The 24,087-nt window shown below is 29.4% G+C and overlaps 1 protein-coding gene across 11 annotated transcripts in view; it reads right to left on the bottom strand.

Annotated features, from left to right (window-relative positions):
- The window catches only part of LOC107451143 (putative leucine-rich repeat-containing protein DDB_G0290503), a 50,839-nt gene that overhangs the window by 8,245 nt on the left and 18,507 nt on the right, over positions 1-24,087 (bottom strand). For 4 of the 11 annotated variants that reach the window (XM_043049522.2, XM_043049528.2, XM_043049526.2 and 1 more), the window contains 6 exons: positions 21,861-21,893; positions 20,420-20,842; positions 11,958-12,043; positions 8,798-8,984; positions 5,829-6,064; positions 1,807-1,959 (listed from right to left, as the gene is read on the bottom strand). In XM_043049522.2, coding sequence (XP_042905456.2) covers positions 1,807-1,959; positions 5,829-6,064; positions 8,798-8,984; positions 11,958-12,043; positions 20,420-20,842; positions 21,861-21,893 — 1,118 coding nt within the window. Of the gene's footprint in view, positions 1-1,806; positions 1,960-5,828; positions 6,065-8,797; positions 8,985-11,957; positions 12,044-20,419; positions 20,843-21,860; positions 21,894-22,057; positions 22,088-24,087 lie in introns of all 11 variants that reach the window. The other 7 variants (XM_043049525.2, XM_043049529.2, XM_043049531.2 and 4 more) reach the window with 3 other exon arrangements.

Raw genomic sequence — 24,087 nt, 5'->3', positions numbered from 1 at the left:
TCAACTTCCTTGAAGTATCTTTACTTGAGTATTCACTTAATAGCAGGGATGCATAACTACAGGTTCGAATAATTGCATCTCGAGAGACATAATCATTTAACAGAATATTTAGACACTCCATATTTATAAAAACCTATATAGGAACAAAAATACTTATACGAATTTTTTTATTTTATTATATTGATGAAANAAAAAAAATTAATTAAAATTAAAAAAAGATTGTGAAAAATATTTGTATTTGAATTGTAATTGAAAGAAGAAAATTAAATACGTAATAAAAAAATAAAATCTTGAACTCAAGGTTTTACTTTAACATAAAAAGTTTTAAAAATTAGCAAATCAATTTTAAAAAAATTAACAAACTTTATTTGATCTATAGAGAAAATATAAATTTATTTTTAATGTAGTTACTTTATATGAATTACTTTCATATGACTACATAGTAAAATTTTATAAATTTAAATACTCTGGTTATTATTAGTTCTCTAAATAATCAAATCAAAATAATAAACAATTCAAGATATAATTAGAAAAAGTGCATGTTAAATAAAATGATAAAACTATTTTGAAAATAAATAAAGTCGTTTTAGAGTTAAAAAAAATATTTTTTAAGTTTATCTTAGAAAGAGAAAAAGCATAATATAAGATGAAGAGTGAGTTTCTTCTGATATCTTTTGAAAGCTAGTTGACCCCCGCAGGTTGCAATTCCCCTTCTGTGACAGTGATTAGTTTCGGGTTACTTAACACACGCACCCCCACAAAAAATGTAGGGGAGACAGTGAAACGGGTTTTGGAGGTGCAATATATTTCGTCCCTTTTCGAACCTATCCTTACTGAAGGTTAGAATTGAAATGAAAAGGCCTCTTTAGGTATTCTTTGGCCAAGCTTCAAAATATATTTTTAAGTATAATATTTTTAGTATATATATTTTTAAGTAGAAAACAATTATAATTAAGTATATACATTAATTAGAAAATTTAATTAATCATACAGCAGGAAAACAAAATTATGAAAATCATACTGATTAAGAGTTAAATAATGAGAAACAACTTTTAAATTAAAAATTTAGTTTTAACTAAAAACATACAAAACAGCAAACATTAAAGTACATAAATAAAGTTTATATCTCTCTTTATACGGAAAAAAAATCCATTAGGTCCTGTTATTAATTCAAAGCATGGAAATAACAGGTAAAAAAACTACTTCATTTAATACCTTTTGTAGAAGTAAAATAATTATGACTATCATGAATTAGTTTCAGTTATTACAAATGTACAGTACAGAACCCGTTATCCGAAAATCAGAAAACCAGAATGAAATTCGATAAATTTTCCCTTCATTTTTTTAAAAAAGATGTTTTTCTCCTCATAAGATTTTTCATACTTTCTTGAAAGATGTTTACCTTACCTTCATTTTGGAATTCATTAGTGTATTACTTCAGCGTTTCTTCTTCTTTTTAAGATTATTTCCAAATATTATTATTATTATTTTTTTAGTGGGGATTAACAATAAAAAAAACGGCTTTTTGTAGCGATTCAGAAAACCGTAAAAATCAGTTATCCGGAATAGCGATGGTCCCGATCGTTCCGGATAACCGGTTCCCTTCTGTATAAGAAGAAAATTTTACAAATATACATGTTACAATTAAGAAAGAGAAGTGATAGTCAATAATAATTTACTTTCTCAAAAAACAGGCAAAAATGAAATAGTTTTATTGCCCATATGAGTATAAAGTACAGTTCTGAGTATGTTACAGTTTCAGAGTATGTAAGATATACTATCAGTTCTGCAAGATATACTACATACCTGTAATGGACCAGTTCTCTTCCCTGCTTTGCACTCAAATCTTTTATGGACGTCGTCTTTTGCTTTACATTTTTCACTGCAGTATGCAAAAGACCTTAAGCCAGAATAACAGCAAAGAATTTTTGCTGCTTGGGAACAATCAATGAGGGAACACTAAATAGAAACACAAACATTTACATTACAAAATTAATGGGATCCTGTATTTAAGCCACTGACTAAAAATAATTCACAAAATAAACTATTGTAATCTTTACTAAGAAAACATTCATTGGAAAAGCTTTTTTCTTCCTCTTCAAAATAAGACTACAAAAAAAAATAATTCTTATAATGTACTTAAAAGAAAACATTTATCAATAAAATAAAAATAAATAAATGAAAAATAAATGGGACACATAATGAATTGATTTTAAGTTTTAAAATTATGAAGTGTTGCACTTTAGGTTTCATGGGAAAGGCCTGTTGGTTAGATAAAAGTAAAGATCACCTTCAAAATATTAAAAACCCAAACTTAGGAATGATATATTTAGGTCGAACAAGAAATTAAAAAAAAATTAGATTACAGTGAATGAATCTCAATAGATTGAAATTTTATAGAGAATAACTGACTTAGTTATAACTTTTTTTTTCTAACTTGGCAAAACTTCAAGATGCATAAAAAAATATGTTTAATGTGGATTGCATATAATAAGTATACTTAGTTGGACTTAGCAACTAAATTGTATTCTCATTAATTATTTTTGATAAAACTTTCCATGAGGAAACATAAATTGTTTTTTAAAAAAATTCTGCTACAGAGTTTTCTGTTATTTTGACGAAAATAATTTTTATTCATGTACATCTTTAAAATTAAAAATTATACCATACCTGTCACCATTGAAGAAATTAAATAACAGAGATTTTACTAGTGTCATTTTTTAGACTACGAGTAATTGTCTGTTTCATTTATGCTCATATTAGTATTTCTTCCTGCTGGAATGGAAGTTGTCTAAATGAAAATGTCGGACAAAAAAAAAAAATCAAATTTATAGTGAAGTGGACTAAGTCGAGAAAAAAAAAGTTGCTTTAAAATTTAGAATTCTTTTCAAACATATGAAACATTAAAAAAAAATAATCATGATTTGATATAAAATTATGATTTATCGAATTCTTGTTTAAATATAAAATTCTATGAAGATGAGGCAGTTTTGAAGGGGATACGCTCAATCAGGAGATGAAAATTTTACCATCTCTGGACCTTTCATAACAGAAAAAGCTTTTAGATTTGCGAAGGGATTGGGGTATGCTGAATTTTGAGGAAGCAGTAGATGGCTTGCTAAATTTAAAAGACACAAAATTGGAGAAAAATAATAACTGATGAAAATAAAGATGTGGATAATGTTTAAGAAAATTGGATAATGGAAACTCTGAGTAAAATTCTTAAAGACTATAAGCCGTAAAACATCTTTAATATGGATGATACTTATTTATTCAATGCTTGCTTCAGAAAAGATTAACATTTAAAAATGAAAAATACTTTGGAAGAAAACATAGCAAATCAATATTCAATGTCATATCATGTACAAGTATGACTGGATATGAGAAATTGAAATTATTAGTTATCGAGAGAAAAAACCAAAGGCACAAAATCTTTAGAAGAAGATTATAACTTAGAAAAGTCTCGGATGACAACAGAAATTTGTGAAAAATGAGTCCAAAAGTTGGACAAACCTATGATTGCAGAGTATCACAATATCGCTCGTTTTTGACAATTGTTCAAGCCCATTGAAAAGAAATCTACAAAAATGTGAAAAATTTTACAGTTTTTTGCTTACCACCAAATACTACGTCAAAACTGCAGCCAAATAGATCAAGGAATGATACAAAATTTCAAACTGCAGCATCGTAAAAGAAGACAGCGAATAGTTATCACAGTGATCAAAGTTTAATGTTGACATGCAGATGGGTGATTTTCCCCCATCATGATTCTGAAGTTAAAACCTCGCAAATAAAACATTAATTGCAGGGGTCTGTCCAGACAATTTGTGAAAGGTCTGTTCTTCGTGAAATTGTGAAAAAATTACTCACATTCTTTCAACCAGGGTCCGCTTTTAGAAATTTGTGCAAATAGGGTCCGTTATTGCAAAAAAAAAACTTTTTCAAGGAGTTTTTAAATTGTAAAGACATACAAGATTATGCTCAACACTGTAAAATTATAATTAAAAAAATTAAATTTTAAAAAATAAACAACAATTGCTGCTTCTAAATTAGAGATGCAACATACAAATATTTGGTATTTAGCCTATACTGCTGAACGCAGAATATTAATTTCGGACGAATAATGGAAGAATCGTCTGCCGAAGACAAAACTTAATTCGTTGACATCTATCTTTCTTGTTTTCTGCCCTGGAAAGGGTTTATTCGATCAACAAAACAATAATGAAGATAAACAAATTTGTGAAGGCTCCGATTAAAAGAAAAATCATTTTGTGAAGGGTCCGTTTTTAAGTTAAAATATTTTGTGAAGGGTCCGTTTTTATGAAAAGATATTTTGTGAAGGGTCCGTTAACGGACCCAAATTTCTTCTAAACAGACCCCTGAATTGAGAAAGCTATTCTGGACAGCGTAAAAAATACAAATGACACAGCAATGAATAGTGATGAAAAAGACAGGAATAATCATGAAGAAAAAATTTGCAAGTCTTAGCATGATGAAATGCTTAAAACACTTTAAACAATTCAACACTGACTAGTATTACAGCAATTTCTGGTATATAAGTTTACGTTCACAGTGGATTTATTTAAAAATAAATTATTACAGAAATTTTTCAGAAATTACAAAACTATTTTTTGATGTTTGCTCTGAAAACCTTCTCTTATTTATTATTTAAAAAAAAATTAAAATAAGGGTTGATAATAGAAGTTTTTGATCGAAGAAAATACGTATGATGCTTCTACAAATGGGGTTTCAAATTCCGATTCGTAACTCAAGCATAAAGTTGTATCTAGATTTTTTTACTCTCTCTGTGGTAGAATTTTTTTCTTGCTTTCTGCGACAATTCTCTCTAGAAATAATACCTTTCGGAGAGACATTTTTAGTAGTATCAAATATATATGCTACCAATTTAAAATAACAGAAAGAACTAATTTAACAGAGCTACTAATTTAAAATAACAAAACAAAAAAAATCTATAATGTATAGAATAGAACAGTATATAATTTTTTTAATTATAAATGTAAGATTTTTTTGTAAAATCTACATTTAAAAGAACACATATTCTAATATAATTGGCGATATTATCCTGTTCAAAAAAATACTTGTACAGTTAACTTTTTTAAAATTTTTGCTATTTGGAAATACTTTTTATATCAATCTGAAATTCTAGCAATGCTCAATTTTTTCATTATCATGAGAAAGTAGGAAAAAAAATCATGAGCACTTTTGCCACCTCCGCTACGTGAAAAAGGCATTTTTTGAATATAATTTTGCAGAAAGGGGGAAAAAATTTTGCAGAAAAAATATTTCGAAAGCTTCTGCATATATATATATATAAAAACCCAACTTCTTTGCCTCCCAAATAAAAATCTTTCTGCAATAACTCTGTAATGTTCTGCGACAATATCGCCATGAGGTTTACTATCTTCTTCTCATTTATACTTTCTTTATAAATATTTTATTTTCAAATTGTCACAAATTGTAATCAAATTGTCTTTTCATTCTATGCATTGATCCAATTTCTGCAGATACTTTTAGTTGACATTTAGCGATTTCTTTAAATACAGGCGTATATAGATTGAAAACGATTTTTTCAAACTTTAAAGTGTGATGAATATAAAGTCAAATTGTGCAACAGACAGAATAGTTTATACTGGTCAAACCAAAATGAAAACCCATTCCAAGGCAATCAATACAAAACAGCATCCAATAACTTTACTTATTTACGTAATAATATTAACTAAAAATGTGCTTTTTACAGAAACATACATGATATTGTAAATAGGTAACTTCATTTTTATAAAAAGTAGTATTGAAACAACAAAACTTACGTATTTCATCGTTTTTGCCTCCTTGAGCCTTTCGTTAAATCTTGCCTCAAGTTTATCTAACTCTTTTTTCAAATTTTGAATTTCTCTTTTTTGAATTTCGCTTTCTTCCTTGAGCTTCTCTTCTTTTTCTTTGAGCTTTTTTTTTTCTTCATTAAGTTTTTCTAATTCTTCTTTGAGCTTTTCATTTTCTTTATCTTGTTTGCTGATTCTTAATTTCAAGCATTGGACAATGTTATCTATCAGAGAATTAAAAAAAAATTTAGGAAACATATACACAAGGTAAGTACGGAAATAACATAAAATATTTAAAAAAATCTAATAGAGATTATCAAGCAATTATAAAAATACAAACTTTTGTTTGTACTTGAAAAGTGGTTGAGTAAAAAAAGTGGTAGTGGTTGAGTGAAAAAAACAATTATAATCCTGTATTTTGCTCCCTGTTAACAGAGATTGCCATGTTGATGCAAATTATACTTTGATACAAACATATCAGATCTCCATTGGCATCAGGATAACCACGGGAGGTTTTCGTGGTTCTTACCTCCATTGAGCACGAATGCTGATTAGTTTCACTTAAAAGAATTCTTCTTGAAGGTGAATGTGACTTAGTTCTTTAACCCACTGGCGGTTAAGGAAATGGGTAAAATTGGGAGAATGTTTCTCTCTTATACACTATTCCCCTATCCATTAACATGGAAAAACCGGTTTTACTATGCAGAGAAGACTGCAGGTTAGAATGCAACTTTTTACATGTAGTACAGTTAGTGTGTTAAACAGGTATTTGTCTTCTAGATTCAAGGTTAGGAAGTTTAAAATTAAAAAAAAAAAAAGGTGCATATTCACCATGGTGAATTGGCGTTCAAAGACGGAAATTCATGAAGTGGCAACCTAAATTATAAAAAATGAGGATCGCTTATCAAGCGAGTAGTTCACAATGATAGAAGAAAGAAAAGAAACCAAAACTGCTTTACAAACACATTTTTAAATAAAAATGTTATCATTCTTGCACGAAATTGCATTTTTTTTAAATGAAAAATTGAAAACATTTTTTATTTGAACAGCTATACCTAAATATTTTTTGTATTAAAACTAATAAAAATACTTTTATTATCAAATTCTCACAAATTAAAGTGATACATACCGGTGAAATATCTACTCCACAAAAGTTTAACTCAAGCTACTTCTGAACAGTTTTTGATCGGTTTTCGGACTAACAAGGCTAAGTAAAATTTGATACCAGTTAGTTCCAAATTTAGGTCGCTAATATTTTATTTTATGAATATACGTCTAAATGGATGTATATTTATTTCATCTTTTCAAACAAAATTATGTTCGATGAAAAACATTAAAAATAGTCCGTGAAAATAAGCCAATGCTATGCACAATAATCATAAAAATCTTACTTTATAAAAGAGTTAGAATTGAATAAATAGAAACCCAAAAATTTTGTTTGTTATGCCTTCAAAAACATAAAGATTAAAAGAAAAAACAAAAAGGATAAACGTATAAACTTCAGTGTTCATTTACTCAAATTCTCTGAAGTATCACTTAGCAAGTTCGTCCACTAAGCTCTTCAACTATGTAATTAATAATAATTTACTTATTATGAAAAGGAAAAACATTGGAACACTGATTTTGTGATACTTAGATGTTAACTGATTTAGTTAAACTTACAGGTTAGGCAGCTCCGAGGAACAAGGCACATCCACAAGAGGTCTAATTTACCCAAACCCTAGATCCTGGCAGAAAAATTTTATAGCTGAAAACAAAGTTCAGCAGAGACTTGACTGGAATGTCCTGTAGTTCCACGTCTTAACGTGATGTTGCCACAGATGCGAAAATCTTGGAGTAGAAAAGACTTCACACTCAGAAAGCATATGTCGTGAATTCTTCTCCTCAAGATGACATCCTCGACAAAGAGGATCTGTGCAACTTATAAAAATCGAGTTTATATAGTTTCCAATAATTTTCCATGCATTTTGTTCATTTTATATCAAGTTTATCTTAAAATGTGTTGCAAAAATTCCTTCTGAAATTTTAAAGGAAAGAGATTAAAAGTTGGGAGTTAATTTTAATTTATTATTTTTTATTCAAAAACTAAGGAATTTTTACTTGGCTTTCTTTAAAAATTTTATAAGAAATTCTTGCAACACATTTCCTTTAAATAAAATGAACATAATGCCTGGAAAATTAGTCAAGACTACATAAACTAGATTTTTATAAGTTACAAACACTATTTTATTTATTACATTTCTGTTCAGATTCATAAAAAAGTTCTTTTTTTCTTTTTAAAGCCTTATCATGACATAAATACATGCAGTTTACCCAATGATTCAATACAATAATGTATTAGCTCATACATTTTGAAATATACATTTGAACCGCAATGAATTTGGATGTCATGAAAGAACAAATTTTGCTTATAAAGATTTTTTTTAATCAACATACATATTTTTGTAAAAATTCTATAAATTTGTAATTTACCAAAATAATACTAACCATTCATTAAGACATTTCTTAGACAAACATTTAAAACAAGTTTCATAATTTTTTTTATTTTTATATTAAAATATTTCTCATTTCACAAAATTGAACAAAAATTCTCTTTTCCTAGGGTAATTTGAATGAAAGCACAAAAATTGGGAAGTCTCCTAAAAAATTTAATTCCCATATCATCTTGGTTTCAGACCATTGAAAATGAAGGTTTTACAGGCAAATGTATTTTCGACTTTTTCAAAGTATAAAGATTTGTCTCGAGACCTGTATAAAGATTTGTGCACTTACACAATAATATAACTTTATTAGGATACTAACTAGCAAAATTAAAATTGAAATTGAAAATAAATCATTAAATTCAGTAAAAGAAAAACAAGCATTATTTTTTTAGACGTTTGACAGGAATAAAAACTCACATAAATAGGATCAATCCCATTTGAAACATAATAACTAAAATTGAGCAATTGAATTACCTGCATTTTGCATTTTTTCCTCATACGTAACATTTTTCAAAAGAGAGATTTCCCGCCTTTTTTCCTCCAATTGTATTTTCAGATTGTGTATCTCATTCTCTTGATGTTTAATAATTTTCTCAGGATTTGGCACTTTAGCTGTAGCTCCCCAAAACTGAATAAAAAATTGCTGAACCATCCTGTTAGCCTATTGATATGAAGATAATAACATTAATTATGAAATTATTTTTGATAGTGATAAAACAAGCTTTATAGGCAATGCATTTTCTTTTAATTTTAACTATCACTTTTTTTTGTTACCTCACAGAATAATTTCTTTGTACTGTGTAATACAAAAAGTAAATAATAAACTGATATTAATCAATACTAGAAAATAGTGCACAAAATTGAAAGGTATATACATTACAATTAAAATAGGTAAAATAATTCCAATATTTCTATAATTATTAATTGCATGTCCCATTGGCTTATTATGCTATTAAATTACATGCAGGGTATCTGCTACATTTTAGATTTTCAAATTCATGACTTACCAAAGTTACTATTTTCTCCACAAAAACACAAGGATAAATTTAAAAAATCATTATAATAACATTAATTGAAATGATAGGTATAACCAAAACTGTTATACTCTGCATCTTCTTGTTTATTGATTTTAGTCTTAAAAAACAGAGTAAAGAATGAGTTGAAGCAATAAAATAGCTGAAAAAAATACAAAAGCAAATAACTAAATACTGTCAGATACATGTAGGTATTTAAAGCTGTTTTATTTCTTCTTTAAAGTAGTAAGTGTAATATGAAAAGCCTAAACTAGAATTTTAAATTGATGAAATAAAAAAATAAAAATTTGAAATCACCGAAGTTTAAAAGATTATTTGCTCCAGAAATGATGTTCTTTCTTTCATTTTTTGAAAGAGCACCATAATTTTTAAAGAACAGGATAAAAACATTTTATATTTTGATAGAATATGACTATGAGGGGGGATTTTGCGACAAATTTAGATATTTGGAACATCTAAAAACTGTGAAATTGAGAAGGGGGTGAATTTCATTTTAAAAATTAGATTTTTCTGTGACCTAAACCTATGACTTTCCATGATTTTTTTTAAAAAATAGTTAAAACCATGAAAAATTTTGTTCAATACCAAAATCCATGACTTTCCATTATTTTCCAGGTGCGCAGATATCCTGTAAATGATTAAGCAAAACAAAGGTGAACTATAATCTGTACAATGATGATGCTATAGTTCAGGACCAACTCAAGATGGACTGAATTTACAGTTATTTAACTTTATTTTTGTACGACAAAACATATTTCAACGGTGTGACAATACACTTGTAGTTTCAAATATCTTCAAACTACTAATTCAATGACGTCACTCAACTATGATTTTGCCTATGTATATATGACATAGAATAACAAAGACAAATAAGAACAGGCAATAAACTCTCAGTGATACCTTGTTTTGATCAAACATAAATGACAAGTGATGTTATTAATTTTTTTTTAAAAAGAAGAAGAAAAAAAAAACAGAATTGTTTAGGCAGTTGAATTTAAAACAATGCTGAACTATTGGACAAATTGAAATTTTTGAAACATCAAGGGCTAAAATTTTTTCTACTTCATTTCAGGATATCAGCACAAACAATTTTGGAATGATAAGAGACTCACACATAAACAAGCAAACAGACACTTAATCTTTTTCATAAATTCAGTCACTAATTGATCACTCAAATTAAAGGTAGACAAAAAATTTTTTTAAAATTAATCAAAATTCTTGTACCACCAGTTATTAAAAAAAAGGTTATTTTTTTAAAAGTATTCTAAAATAAATTTAATTGTGGTTCAGAAATTACTGCTTATTAAATAAACTTAGCGACTGAAATGCAGTTACTGAGGAGAAAGATCCTATTATACACATTATTTTTTCAATTTCCCTTATCACAGTAAAGGAAGGTACAAAGTGAGAAGGTGCATTGACAGTTAACAAGAAACCGTAGAAATTTCATCACTTGGTAGCAAATTAAAGAACCAAGATTGTCAGGTAAAATTAGAAATTTTGCTGCTGACAAGTAGCCAGTTATTACATTTTCAACAATGGCCACTTTCTCAAAAATTTAAAATTTTAAACGACTAAAGTGTGTATTAATATAGTAAGACATTTCTATTATTTCTCAAAAGATATCACAAAGTCCATGTACCTAAAATAAGAAAAATTTTAAGAAACAAGCATAAGATAAAGCAATTTGCACAATATTATAAAATATTTTAAGTGATTCCACATTAATAAAAAATAATATACTGCCAAAAGGATACATCTGTGACAAAATAGGGCGACTGGCAGATAATGTTTTAATAGCCAGTTGTTATATTTAGTCTGTGACTGATGACGACCATTAATTTTGCACTATATTGTCAGGAGTTTATAGATTTCAAGCAATTGTCAGCTTGTTGATAAGAAATCAAGGAAAGACATAATTTTCATTTCATATTGCATTGCTAATATACAAACTTCAAAGCTTATTCACTCAAATTAACTAAAATATCATTTTGAGACTTTAATCTCCTCAAATTTTCAAACATAGTGGTTTCATTGTTCAATGTTTAGTAGTAGCAAGACAAGACACCATTGTCTTGCTACTACTAAACATAGTGGTATCAGCCACTACGGTAGACGAAGACACATTTTCCTGAACTTTGCCTGCCATTTTCATGGTTTTTCTAGTGCAACATAATCACATTGTAGCTTTATATAGCATTATAAAAATTGAAGCTATCAAAATAGTAAAGCAAAAAAAGCCAAAAAAAATTTTCTTCTTCTTTTTTTAAACATTGAGTGTCGAGGAAGTTTGAAGACAAATGTTTTTTTCTTTTTACAAGATATTGCAAGATTGAGGTTTAGCTGCCTTAAATGAAAAACCAAACATGCCATGAATTTTTCTTTCAAAATTAGAGAGGCTACAAAAGTCAAATAAATAATTGAAAGTGTTATGTAAATGAAATACTTCACATTAAAATTTGGTAACTTATATTCCAAAATATTAAGTTACTTATTAAATAAGGAATCAGCATTTTCCATTCCATAGATAAACATGGAAGCATATAGGTGGAATCTTAGAAAATTGTAAAAGTAAATAAATAATAAAAAGAAAATTTTACCTGTTTAAGCATTGTTAAGGACTTAGGATCACACCTCAGAATGGCTTGTAGAATGCAATCTGTGTCATTTCTTTTTGTCTTGGCACCTAAAATTAAAAGTTACTGTTATAAATTTTTTTCATTTTTTAAGTTTATCGTATGTACATGTTTTTGTAAGTTCTCTAAAATGAAACTTCAATTAAAATAAAATGACACCTTGATAAATATATTGTTGTAGAGTAGTTCAGGCAATAGGCAGGAGTTTTTATTTTTTGAGGACTTAGCAAAAATCCGCAATTTTTGATTAAAATTTTTTCTAGAAAAAAAGTCTCCCCCCCCCCTAGAAAAAAACAAGAAAAATCCAGCTTTTTGCATAATATCTTTTAATGACCTAAGATAGAAAATTTTAGACAAATTCCATACCAAAAATGCGCCTATAGGGTAATAAATCAAAGAATTATGAGCATGAAAATAATGACTATAGCATTGGTTTTTTACTTTAGAGTGTAGAAATAATGACTTCGTGACTCTTTCACTACTTCAATGGAAAAAAAGGAGAATAATTAATAAAGATTTAATACTTGTAAAAAAACTATTTTGTGGGATTTCATAATATATACAAAAAATATTTACACCCTCAAAGGGGAAAACTCCTCCAATAATGAAATATTTCTAAGCCTTTCTCAAAATCATAATTTTTAGGGTATTTTCCATTTTTCATTTTTTTCCTTATGTTCTTAAAATTTTACACAATTTGAACTTCTAACAACACTTATGTCAGTTTTTCCACCCCCCTTGTTAATTTATTCTTAGTCCCTGAGAACAGTTACCCCTCAGCCCACTGAGAAGAGCTAACCAATAGCCCCTGAGAAGTTACTCCTCAGTCCCTGAGAAGAGTTCCCTCTCAGTACTTGAGAAGAGTTATCTCTCAGCCACTCCCCCTCCATTTTTGAATAGACATAATTTTCTTAAAAACTTTTCTAAAGTCTATATTTTTGCTCTTTTGTTTTAATTGCCATGCAAATAAGAGTTTAGAATGTGAGTCTTTTCTCCAATTTTACAGTAGTTTTCAAGTAACAAAAATAGTCCACCCCACTAGATTGCCCAATGACTTAAAAACAAAATTTTTCAGGGCATTTCTCATTTAAAATTTAATGGAATGATGCAAAAAGTTTAGATAAAACAAAAAAATAGCAAAATTAAAAAAAATAAAAAATAAAATAAAGTTTTATTTAGCAAGTTAAGTATAAAATTTATCCTTTTCAAATAACAATAATAATATCCAAGGTATCCTATATTACAATAATTATTAAAATGTTATACTCTTTTTCAAAGTTTCCAAGGACATGCAAGCTTAAATCAATGCACAGATAAATGCATAAAGATTTAAAAAAATATGCTAGTAATTCTCACATATTGCTTGAATATGTAATCAATGATGAATGGGATTGACATTATATAAAGGGAAATTCCACCATTAGGGACGTAATACAGTAATACCCCGCTTAACGCTGTTTTGGTTTAGCGCTATTTTATTTCAACCTGGGGATTCTCCAAAATTGTGCGTGGGGTATCCCCCAAATATGTACATAACATATCCGAAACAGTGTAGCTGTGTTTCTTGTTTGGTGCGGTGCTGTATGGGCGCATTTTTATCATTTGAAACATTTGTTAACATTATTGTAAGAACATATAAATTTATATAATACTATAACGATTAATACAGTGACAAATATTATGATCTTTAGTTTTCATCATGGGTGATAATGAAAAACAAGAAAAGAAAGCAACCAGAAAAAGCATTTCACTGGAAACTAAAAGGCAAGTGATTAGAAGATTAGATTCTGGTGAACGTCAATCTCAAATTAGTGCTGCATTGAATTTGGCAACTTCAACAAAAAGGACAATTCTTAAGAATAAAGAAAAGATACTGTCATCAGCAACTGCCTCAAGCTCTGCAACTAGAATTACTCCTTCTAGAAATAACATTATAGAGGAAATGGAAAAACGACCGTCTGTATGGATTGACCACGAAATTGAACGCAATATGCCATTAAGCCAATCTATCATAATGGAAAAGCTAGAAGAATTTTTAATTACATTCAGGTTGAGGTAAGTGACACAAGTGAATGTTTCGTTGCTAGTCGAGGATGGTTTAATAGATTTAAACATTGAAATAATCTTCACAACATAAAGATTATAGGAGAAGCAGCAAGTGGTGATACGAAAGCGGCGGCTGAATTCCCGGCGACATTAAAAACAATAATTGAAGAAGGAAACTATCCTCCAGAATTGGTTTTTAATGTGGATGAAACAGGCCTGTTTTGGAAAAGAATGCCAAAACGAAAATTTTTATCCAGTGAAGAGAAACGAGCACCAGGATTTAAAGCCGCAAAAGATCACTTAACACTTCCACTGGGTGGTAACGCAAGCGGAGATTTCAAATTAAAATCACTACTAGTTTACCATGCCAAAAACTCAAGAGAGATGAAAGGCATATCTAAATCAACTTTACCAGTAATTTGGGAGTCTAATAAAAAATCATTGATAACTATTAAAATTTTCCAGGATCGGTTCACTGAACATTTCTGCCCGTCTGTTAAACGTTATTGCGAAATTAAAAAACTTGAACAAAGAGCATTACTATTAATTGATAATGCTCCAAGCCACCCAACAAATTTATCAGACTTAACAACATGCATGCCAGTCGAAGTGGGTTTTTTTTGCCGCATAACACAACTGCCTTAATCCAACCAATGGACCAAGGTGTTATATCCAATTTCAAGGCTTATTACTTGCGGCGAACATTAAAGCAGATGCTTGACAAAATAGACCGAGAAGAGAAGCAATCAATAAGAGAATTTTGGAAAAACTACAATATCATGAATGCTGAAGAAAACAAAAACCTTTCTTGGAATGAGATAACAGAAAGATCTTTGAAAGTAGTATGGAAGAACATTTGGCCAGATTTAAGTAAGAGCGAAGACATTGGACTCAGTCGATATGGATGTGTGGGGGGCGTAGTTATCGACTATGCCAACCGTCATCTATCAGAAGGTACCTCATGATTGAATCAAGTTAGCATGTCCTATACACCAGTGAATTGATGTTTAATTTTCATAGTGGTAGTTACGCCACAGATGAAATAGTGGAATTAGCAAAACAAACCGGTTTAGATGAGGTAAATGTGGAAGACGTCGAAGAAATAGTTCAAGAAACAGAAGCTAGTCTTTCTAATGATGAGCTCAACGAATTAACTGAGTCAAAAGAAAACAAAAATATTGATAGTAGTGATTTCAAAGAAGAGCAAAAAGAACTTTCAATGACATTTGTAAAAAGGAGTTTGACCACTATAGCTGAAATTATGGACCAATTTATTAAAAATGATCCAAATTTTGACAGGAGCTCAAAAGCAAGACGGAGTGTTATAGATGCTTTATCCACTTATCAACAATTTCTAACATAACGCAAAAGGAAAACACATACTGCATTAGATGCCTTCTTGACAAAAAGGCAGAAAATTGGAAACACAAAATAGACTGAATGATCTGACTGACCTAGAATTTTATTTGTTTTTAAAAGTACGTATATTCGTTTATATTGTTTTTATTTTTGTAAGAAATAAATGTTTGGTTTTATTTTTATTAAAAAAAAGCACAATTATTAAATTTAACACCTAACCAATTTTCTATCCATCTTCCCCTAACTTCATTATTTACATGTTAAGATAGCCTCATTTAGCGCTGTTTCCCATTACGCTCTACTTTGATGGAACGTATCCTACGCGTTAAGCGGGGTCTTATTGTATTTATAAAATTTGAATGCATGTAACTTAATTGAAAATCATCAAATACTTTTAATATTTTTATAGCAATAACTTTTGGGGTCCTATGTAATAGTTCTGAAACTTTTTAGCTACCATGAATAATTTTAAAAAAATAAATAAATAAATAACTGACTATTATAGGCAATAACAAAATAAATAACTGACTATTATTATCAAAATTGAACAGTGGGTAATTCGTTTACACATTTCTACGGATGGTTACAAACATTTTAAAAAAGTTTTTCAATATATATTTAGATAATTTTATTTTCGAAAACTATTATTATTTTCGAAAGTTCTAAAGATTGCGACATTTAATAATTATGAAAAATTCAAATTATTATGTTACAGACTAATGCTTGGCATAACGAACATAATACTTTGTGATTTTTCATTATGAATTAGTTTTAACAAAATGGAATCCATAAATAAATATTAGATATCAAAAGAAAAATAACTTAAAAATTAAAAATAAATAGTCTTAATGACTTAATAAACATATTCGATAAGCAAGAAAGAATTTTATTTTAATTTCTAATGGCAGATTATGAACAGTTACAGCAAAGAACAAGTAGAAAGAAAGAACACAGAGTAAAACAGAAAATGCTGAAAGAGCGTTTATTAATCTAACATATCTCTAGCCTCTCAATAAAGCTTGTCTAGAGCAGAACAGTGGAGTAGATGTAAGGAGTTCATGACCTCCCCAGAATTGCACAGAGTACATATCCAGGAAAGAACAATTTTGAGTCTAAAAAGATGGTTTCTTCGACAGTCATGTTCGGTGACTAGGAAGAATTCAGAGACTGCTCGATGTCTCAGGCCATTACAATAGCATTCTTTCACGACTTTTGGGAAACATCAGGGGCGGATCTAGTTAAGGGCTTTTTGGGCTGCAGCCCAGGGCCCTGTGGATACAAAGGGCCCCAGTCCCCACTGAAAACAATAGGTGATATTTTGAATTAAATAAATATCTAATATAAAAAAAAAACCATTATAGGGTTGGCGACCCTGAGATCAATCAACCCATGCATGTGCGCGTCTTCGAACGGAACGCTTGCTTTGGCTTGTTTTTGGTCAGTGTATTTTTTCGCATCTATTACGGGGGACGCGTCTATTACGCCGCGCCGCTGCACATCTGTTCTCGTTGTCAAAGTAACAAACTTGTTTAGTTTACTAATAAACGATAACTTAAAAGTTATAAAAACCGGACCTTTCTCTTATTTTACTTATAATTGAAAGTACGTAATCAGTATAATAGATTTCCTGCTCTTAGTTGGTAAGTAAAAAGAATTATAAATCATGTTTTTTTGTTTTTAATGTATTTTTTCGATACTAAATGAACTTTTTAATCGATTTTTAATGATAATTTCTGAATTATCATTAAAAGCACTCATTACAAAGTATTAAAATGTGATGTGAAGAACAATATTACATCGACTGTACTGTTTTTTGCTTGACTTGCAAACTTTTTTCTAAAATCCCTTCTAAATACACAACCGGATTTTCTGATTGGAAACACATAGGAACTTGTTTAGAAAATCATGAAAATTCTAATGAACATAAGAAATCAGTGTTAGTGTGTTAGTGTTAGTGTGAAAGGAAAATAAATCTGTCTTAGACAAGCAGCTTCAGAAGCAATTAAGAAAAGAAGCAGAATATTATCGCAATTTCCTAAAACGGGTTATTGCAGTGGTCAAATTTTTTAGTATAAGGAGCTTAGCATTTTAGAGGTTCCGAGGAAGTATTTGGTTCTCCACATAATGGTAATTTTATGGTTGCTCTGGAGATATTGGCAGAGTTCGACCCATTCATTCGTGAACACATTGAACAACGAGAGCTGCGACCAAAACCGATAATGTCATACTTATCAAAAAAAGTATATGAGGAAATAATTGAGATTATGGGACGACAGATAATTAATTAGTTGTCATACTGACTTACATTTATTTAATATTCTACAAGACTTTTTAGAAACAAATGGACTACTACTGGATAATTGTAGGGGACAATCTTATGACAACGCTGCTAATATGGTGGGTCACTACAATGGTGTACAAGCACTACTAAAACAAAAAAATAAATCCCCTGATTATGTGCCATGTGCTGCGCATTCCCTTAACCTAATTGGTGAAGAATCTGTTAGGGTTGCAACCGAAATTTTGAACTTTTTTGGAGCAGTGCAAAAAATATATGTTTTCTTTTCTACTTCTACCCATAGATGGGAAATGTTAAATCAAGAAACAAAACTCAAATTTATGTTAAAAAGTTTAAGCCAGACCAGACAGTCTTGTAACTATGATGCTGTCAAAGCTTTGAAAAATAATTATGATGACATTATGAAAATTTTCGACAGTTTCAGCGAAAATTAGGATGAGAAAGATGATTTCCGGAAAGAGGCACGTAATTTATTCAATAAAATGGTGAAACTCGATAGTGGAATTTTGATTATTTTATGGGAAAAAATTTTGGGAAGATTTAATTTAGTTAATAAAAAAATACAGAGCCCTGGTTTAGATATTTGTGAAGGCAACAAGTTAATTGTCATTAAAAGACTTTGTGAACAACATAAGGCACCAATCAGATCAGAAGCTAAATGAATACGAAGAGAAAGCTAAAAAATTAAGAACTAGTGTGGGAATAGACTACAATGACATAAACAAGAGACGCATTGCTCCAAAATTTTCAGATAAGTTCTCAGTATATGGCGCAGAAAAATCTATAGGAGACACGCTAAACCTTGCGTTGGATAAGCTAATTATGGATTTAAATAAAAGGAGCCAAGTCTATGAGATGTATAGCAAGAAATTCAAATTTTTAATGAATTTGCAAGACAAAAATATGGAAAACATGGATCTGGAAAGTGTACGTAATATTGTTGATTATTATCCAGATGACGTAGACGAGCATTTAGTGAATGGGTGCATTCAGTTAAAATCTTATTTACTTCAGTCTAAGCCAGAGTCTTACACCTCTTGCAGTGAAATTTTTATGCTAATTTATGAAAAGAAACTTGTTGATGTTTTCTTAAATTGCCATACTATCTTAAAGATCTTTTTGACTTTGCCAATCACTAGCTGTGAAGCGGAGCGCTCTTTCTCCAGGATGTCATATATAGAAAGCAAATATAGGACAACAATGTCGAACCATCGACTAAATCATTTATCAGTTCTATCCATAAATTGTGATTTAAGGAAGGACTTACAATGTGATGAGCAAATAAAGGAATTTGCAGCACAAAAATGCAGAAAGGTTACTTTATAATTTATATAACATAACTACACATAACCTGTCAATTTCTTTTGCAATAATGTTGTACAGTTGCTGTTTGTATGCATAAATAAATAATAAATAAATAAAATTATTTTATTGTCCTATTTTTTTTCTAAATACTTATCTGCATCACTATAGAAAGTAGTTTTTTGACAAAATGGCTATTAGAGCCCCTAAGTAGTTTCAGCCCAGGGCCCCACAAATTCACAATCCGCCCATGGGAAACATGGTTATAGAGGTCTTTCTGAGCATGGGCTTTAATAGATATTTAAATAAGATTTTTATTAGTATTAGTAGATTTTTATTAAGAAAGGCATAGGAAGAGAAATCTTTTGCATAATTAAAGCACCCTTTTCAGCCAGGAAATTGGCTTTCTCGTTGCCTGGAACTCTACATTGTGCAGGGACCCACTGGTTTCTAAGATGATAAAGGCAATCCAATATGTCCTGGCTTATGGGATTATTGTCAGAAATAATAGCCAACAGAGCAGCTCTAGAATCGCTAAGGATAACAGCTCTTGTCATTTTTCAAAAGTGGCATTGCAGCTGGGACAGAGCTGTGCAGATTGCAGCAATTTCTCCGTCAAACTCCTGCCCCACAGGATTAAATAAAGATTTATTAAGTAAGAAGATCATTTCTTGATCATGTTTGCATCATTTCTTGATTATGATCAATATTAAATCAATTTTTTTTTGCTAGTAAATAATTGATCAATTTATATTTATTCATAAAATTAATTAATTGAATATTATGTAAATAAAAAAAATTTCTGGCAATTTTTTAAATAAAATATTATAAATTTAAGAATTGTTTAAGTTTATTTAATGTGTAACACATTAAAAGTGATACATTACTAAATTGTGTTATTTAAAATATGTCTATTAAAATTATTAAAAATGGGAGTGATTTTGTTTTCATTATTCTTCCAAAATGAATATTCTGTGTTCAGCAGTATAGGCTAAATACCAAATATTTGTATGTTGCACTTCTAATTTAGTAGCAGCAATTGCTGAGCAAAATCTTGTATCTATTTACAATTTACAAACTTCTTGAAACGGTTTTTAGCAATTTTTGCAATAACAGGACCCTATTTGCACAAATTCACAAAAGCAGGACCCTCTTTGAAAGAATGTGACTTAATGCTTATTTTATATTCACAAATTATGAATAGTTTTTTCACAATTTTACAAAAACAGGACTTTTCACAAAATGCCTGGACAGACCCCTGATCAGTTATTAGTGTGCTTTGCATTACTGTATTACAAAATGTGCACTTTTAAGCAACGAGCATGGCCTAACCAGGATTCTGTGTCACACTCAACATCAACATATCAATTAAAAATACATCTTATTTTGCTTAATATGGAATGCTTTTAATAAAACTTACCGGAAGGAGATAATTCACTGATAATTTCAATATCTGGTTCTTCATCATCGTGAAACTGAGTACTTGGGGGATAATCACAAAAATCACCAGCTTCCGACACCCTGTCATAATTCCTTAAACAAAGATGCATAGAATTCGATGAGGTAGAAAAGACTGAAGTACTTTGGAATGGCTCTGGTTCTGTTGATGGTGTACTCATAGAAAAATTAGTACTCTGCATGACAGGTTCAGCATCACAATGAGCAACTTCAGCAAGGTCAGTACCCGAAGAAACATCTGTTCCAGAAATAACATTGCTTATAGAGATCCCAGCAGGCGACGGCATTCTATGAGTTAACCAGTTTTGAACATCATCTGTGGTTTCGCTAGGCAATAAACTACCAGTGATAACTTCTTGAAGATCTTGTAATTCTTTTGGGTTGCCTTCAAATTATAATAAAAGATGTCAAATTAAGAATATTATTTATATTAAATGCTTTAAAGACTTTTTTAAGATATACATCTACTAAATACAATAATTCTTTTATGGTTAATTTAAAGTTGATTAGTCTTTGATTTCAATATAATTATGTTAATGTTATAAATAGAGATGAATTTTTTTAAATAAATTTTTTTAAATGTATAATTTTGGAATTTCTTAATCATTAAATTATTTGGATCAGCATAAGAACACACGTTCTAATGCAGAACTATTTAAACTATAGAATGTTATAACAAAGAAAAACATGTAATGAAGCAAAATTACAATACATTTTTGATAACTTCTATCTTTATATTAATAAAATTAAATGTAACAACTGCTACTTAAAATAGAACTCTGATTATCAGACACTCTAATTATTCTTTGTCAAGTTTTCCGAGTGCGTCGGACCTAACAAATTTTAAAGTGAAATTTTGAAATAATGACCCTTACACAAAAATTTACGACATTGTTTTATTATATATGTTTTTTTTAAATTATTTCTCTAAAATAAAATTTAATCAACCAGTTTTTCATTTTTTTAATATAGTAACAAATCACTGACAAGCTCGATTTTGTGTCAATTTCATGGTGAATCCATGCTTTTTTTATTATCAATTATTGCTACAGATTTCTACATGGTTTACTGACATCCCGATGTTTTCTATTTACTTATATACAGGTTATGTGAGATGAAAACATTTCATGAGCCTGGCACTGAAATTTCAATGACCAGCCATTTCTGGGATTTGAACCTGGTACACCTCATTGGGAGGTCTCTATCCCCTGAGCACCATTGCAACTTGAATTAACTTTTTAACATATTCAGCAGCCCTATAACCAACAGATTGTAATAATAATGATTGTAACGATAAGCACTCAATGCACTTTAAAAGGGATATAGGATAATCAAACTTCTGTATAATAATGTAATCGGATAATCAGAGATCTATTATAATTCTAAGAGCTATTGTCACTAACCTTGGAGGACATCCATAGAGTGTTGAAATCCAGCTTAGGTTTTGAGAGAAAAGAAGAAAATATTAGTAAAGGGAGGGAAAAAGATAAACTATGGAAAAAGAAAACATGTTATAACTTATAATATTATGTTTGTTTTTAACTCAATAAAAACACATCTAGACTAAATTAAAAGAGAATGGAACTGATGAATAGCTTACTTTTTATCATCGAGTCGTTATTGATGGTATCTGTAACAGTATAAGCAAAAAGTTAGAAATAAAAAAAAAAACTCACCCCTTAATATCAGCAGCAGATTTTTGTAATTTATAACCATCATGCTTATATATCTTAAGAGCATAAATATAGTTTCCTTAATTTTAGCCAACACTAAATTGTTTCAGTTCTTTCAGCTGATCTTGTTTACTTAATGCCACACATAAATATTACGCATACATGCATAAACTAAATCTTTAAAATTTATTAATGAAAGCAATCCAGCAATCCTTTAGTATGTTTCTGAAACATAGAAGCTTACAGTGTTAAAAGAATAAAAAAATAAATGATTTTTCAAAAAAAAAAATTTTTTTTTTTAAAGAACAATAATAAAAATTCGATTGTTGAACACCATCAAATCTGAAATGCTTTTGCAAAAAGCATTATAAAGGAGATGCATTTGCGAAAGAAAAACAAAATCCATCAAGAAACATAAAGAGAAAGAGTCATATACTAAGAATGGACACACATTCCTGGCATTGTCCTTGATTGGGCACTAGAGAGAAAATGCAGAAGAGGTTGACCCACATAGTGAAAAGACTGGATGAGCCAGGGGGGAAAAGTTACAGTGGAACACAGAAAGTTACGGGATATCTAACTGATTAATTTTTGTAATAAATAAATAAAATTCGATTTTTAGAAAATTGCTCTCTTTTTTTAAGTCTTAGATAAAACTTCCATCCAAACTTGGTATCCAAAGGACTAGGACAAAATAAACAGGTGCTAGCGACCAAAGGGAACCTAAATATAAAAAATTTAAAAAATACTGCCAATCGCCACTTATTTCTTCAAAAACACACTGACTAAATTAAAATAATAAGTTTTTTAATTGCTTAAAATTTTTAATTGTTAAAAAAATGTCTCCTGTTAAAAATGCTATAACTGGCCAGTAGCAAAATTTCTTAATTTTTCCCTAAAATAAAGAAATTTTATTAAAGTCTTAAAAGCTGCAACTTCAACTAAACAGTGGATTGCAGCCATTTCTGCAATACTATAATGTTTCCAAAACATATTGGAAAATAAAGAGGTCAATGGGAATAATATTCACCTAGAGAGCTTTGATTACAGCCAACTTGATCCAGACCTAATTGAATTCATTAAGAAATATAAATCTAAAATTACAATCTAACAAAACCAAGCATCACAGGTAAGATTAAATTTCTTGTTTACATGAATTTTTAAGAGTGGACAATTTGTGAGCACCACTGTACCCCTACATGTGTTGGATACTACAAAGAAATTCAGAGAAGTATTCAAAATTTGATGTCGATTAAACCAGCTTTTTAATTACCTGGATTGCAAGAAAATCTCCCTCTACAGCAGTACATCCAACTTCTCAGCAGGATATACCAATAGAATGTTCAGCCACTATCAAAATACTGCAACGATTTTTAGCCTGAATCGCTAAAAAGGTGTACTGTGGTGATAGAGAGACTAAAAGAAACTTTTCCACTAAAGGGTTAAGATAAGTAGAAAAAGTTCTATTATCAGGGTTGCCACAGAAAAAAATGAACAAAAATAGTTGCTTTTAGTAGCCTCAAGCATGAAAATAGTTGCCTAAAACTATGAAAATAGTTGCCTGAACAGGAACAAAAATTTATCAAAAATAGTAGCCAAATAACTAAAATTGTAGCTTAATTGTCAAATACTATGATTAGGACAGGTTGATGTCAGAAATTTTAAATTGTGATACATCGTACGTTAGACATCGCGATGTATCGCGATTTAGCAAATGTTCAGAAATTACCAATGGGAAATCTATAAATCAGTCAAAAATAAATAAAAAGGAATAAATCTATTACAAAATAAAATATTAATTCTAAACATATTCTACTATAGCATCAATATCATTGTTTAATTTTTTCAATTGAAATAATAAAGAAGTCAAATTAAAAGCAAACCCAAGTTTTATTTAATATTTCTAAAATTAAAAATGATTTAAGATTTATTGGTTTAAAAATAATAATACTGTAAC

The sequence above is a fragment of the Parasteatoda tepidariorum genome, chromosome 3 (genome assembly GCF_043381705.1).
Source record: "Parasteatoda tepidariorum isolate YZ-2023 chromosome 3, CAS_Ptep_4.0, whole genome shotgun sequence".
Lineage (NCBI taxonomy): Eukaryota > Metazoa > Arthropoda > Arachnida > Araneae > Theridiidae > Parasteatoda > Parasteatoda tepidariorum.
This window is presented reverse-complemented; position numbering and strand designations above follow the sequence as displayed.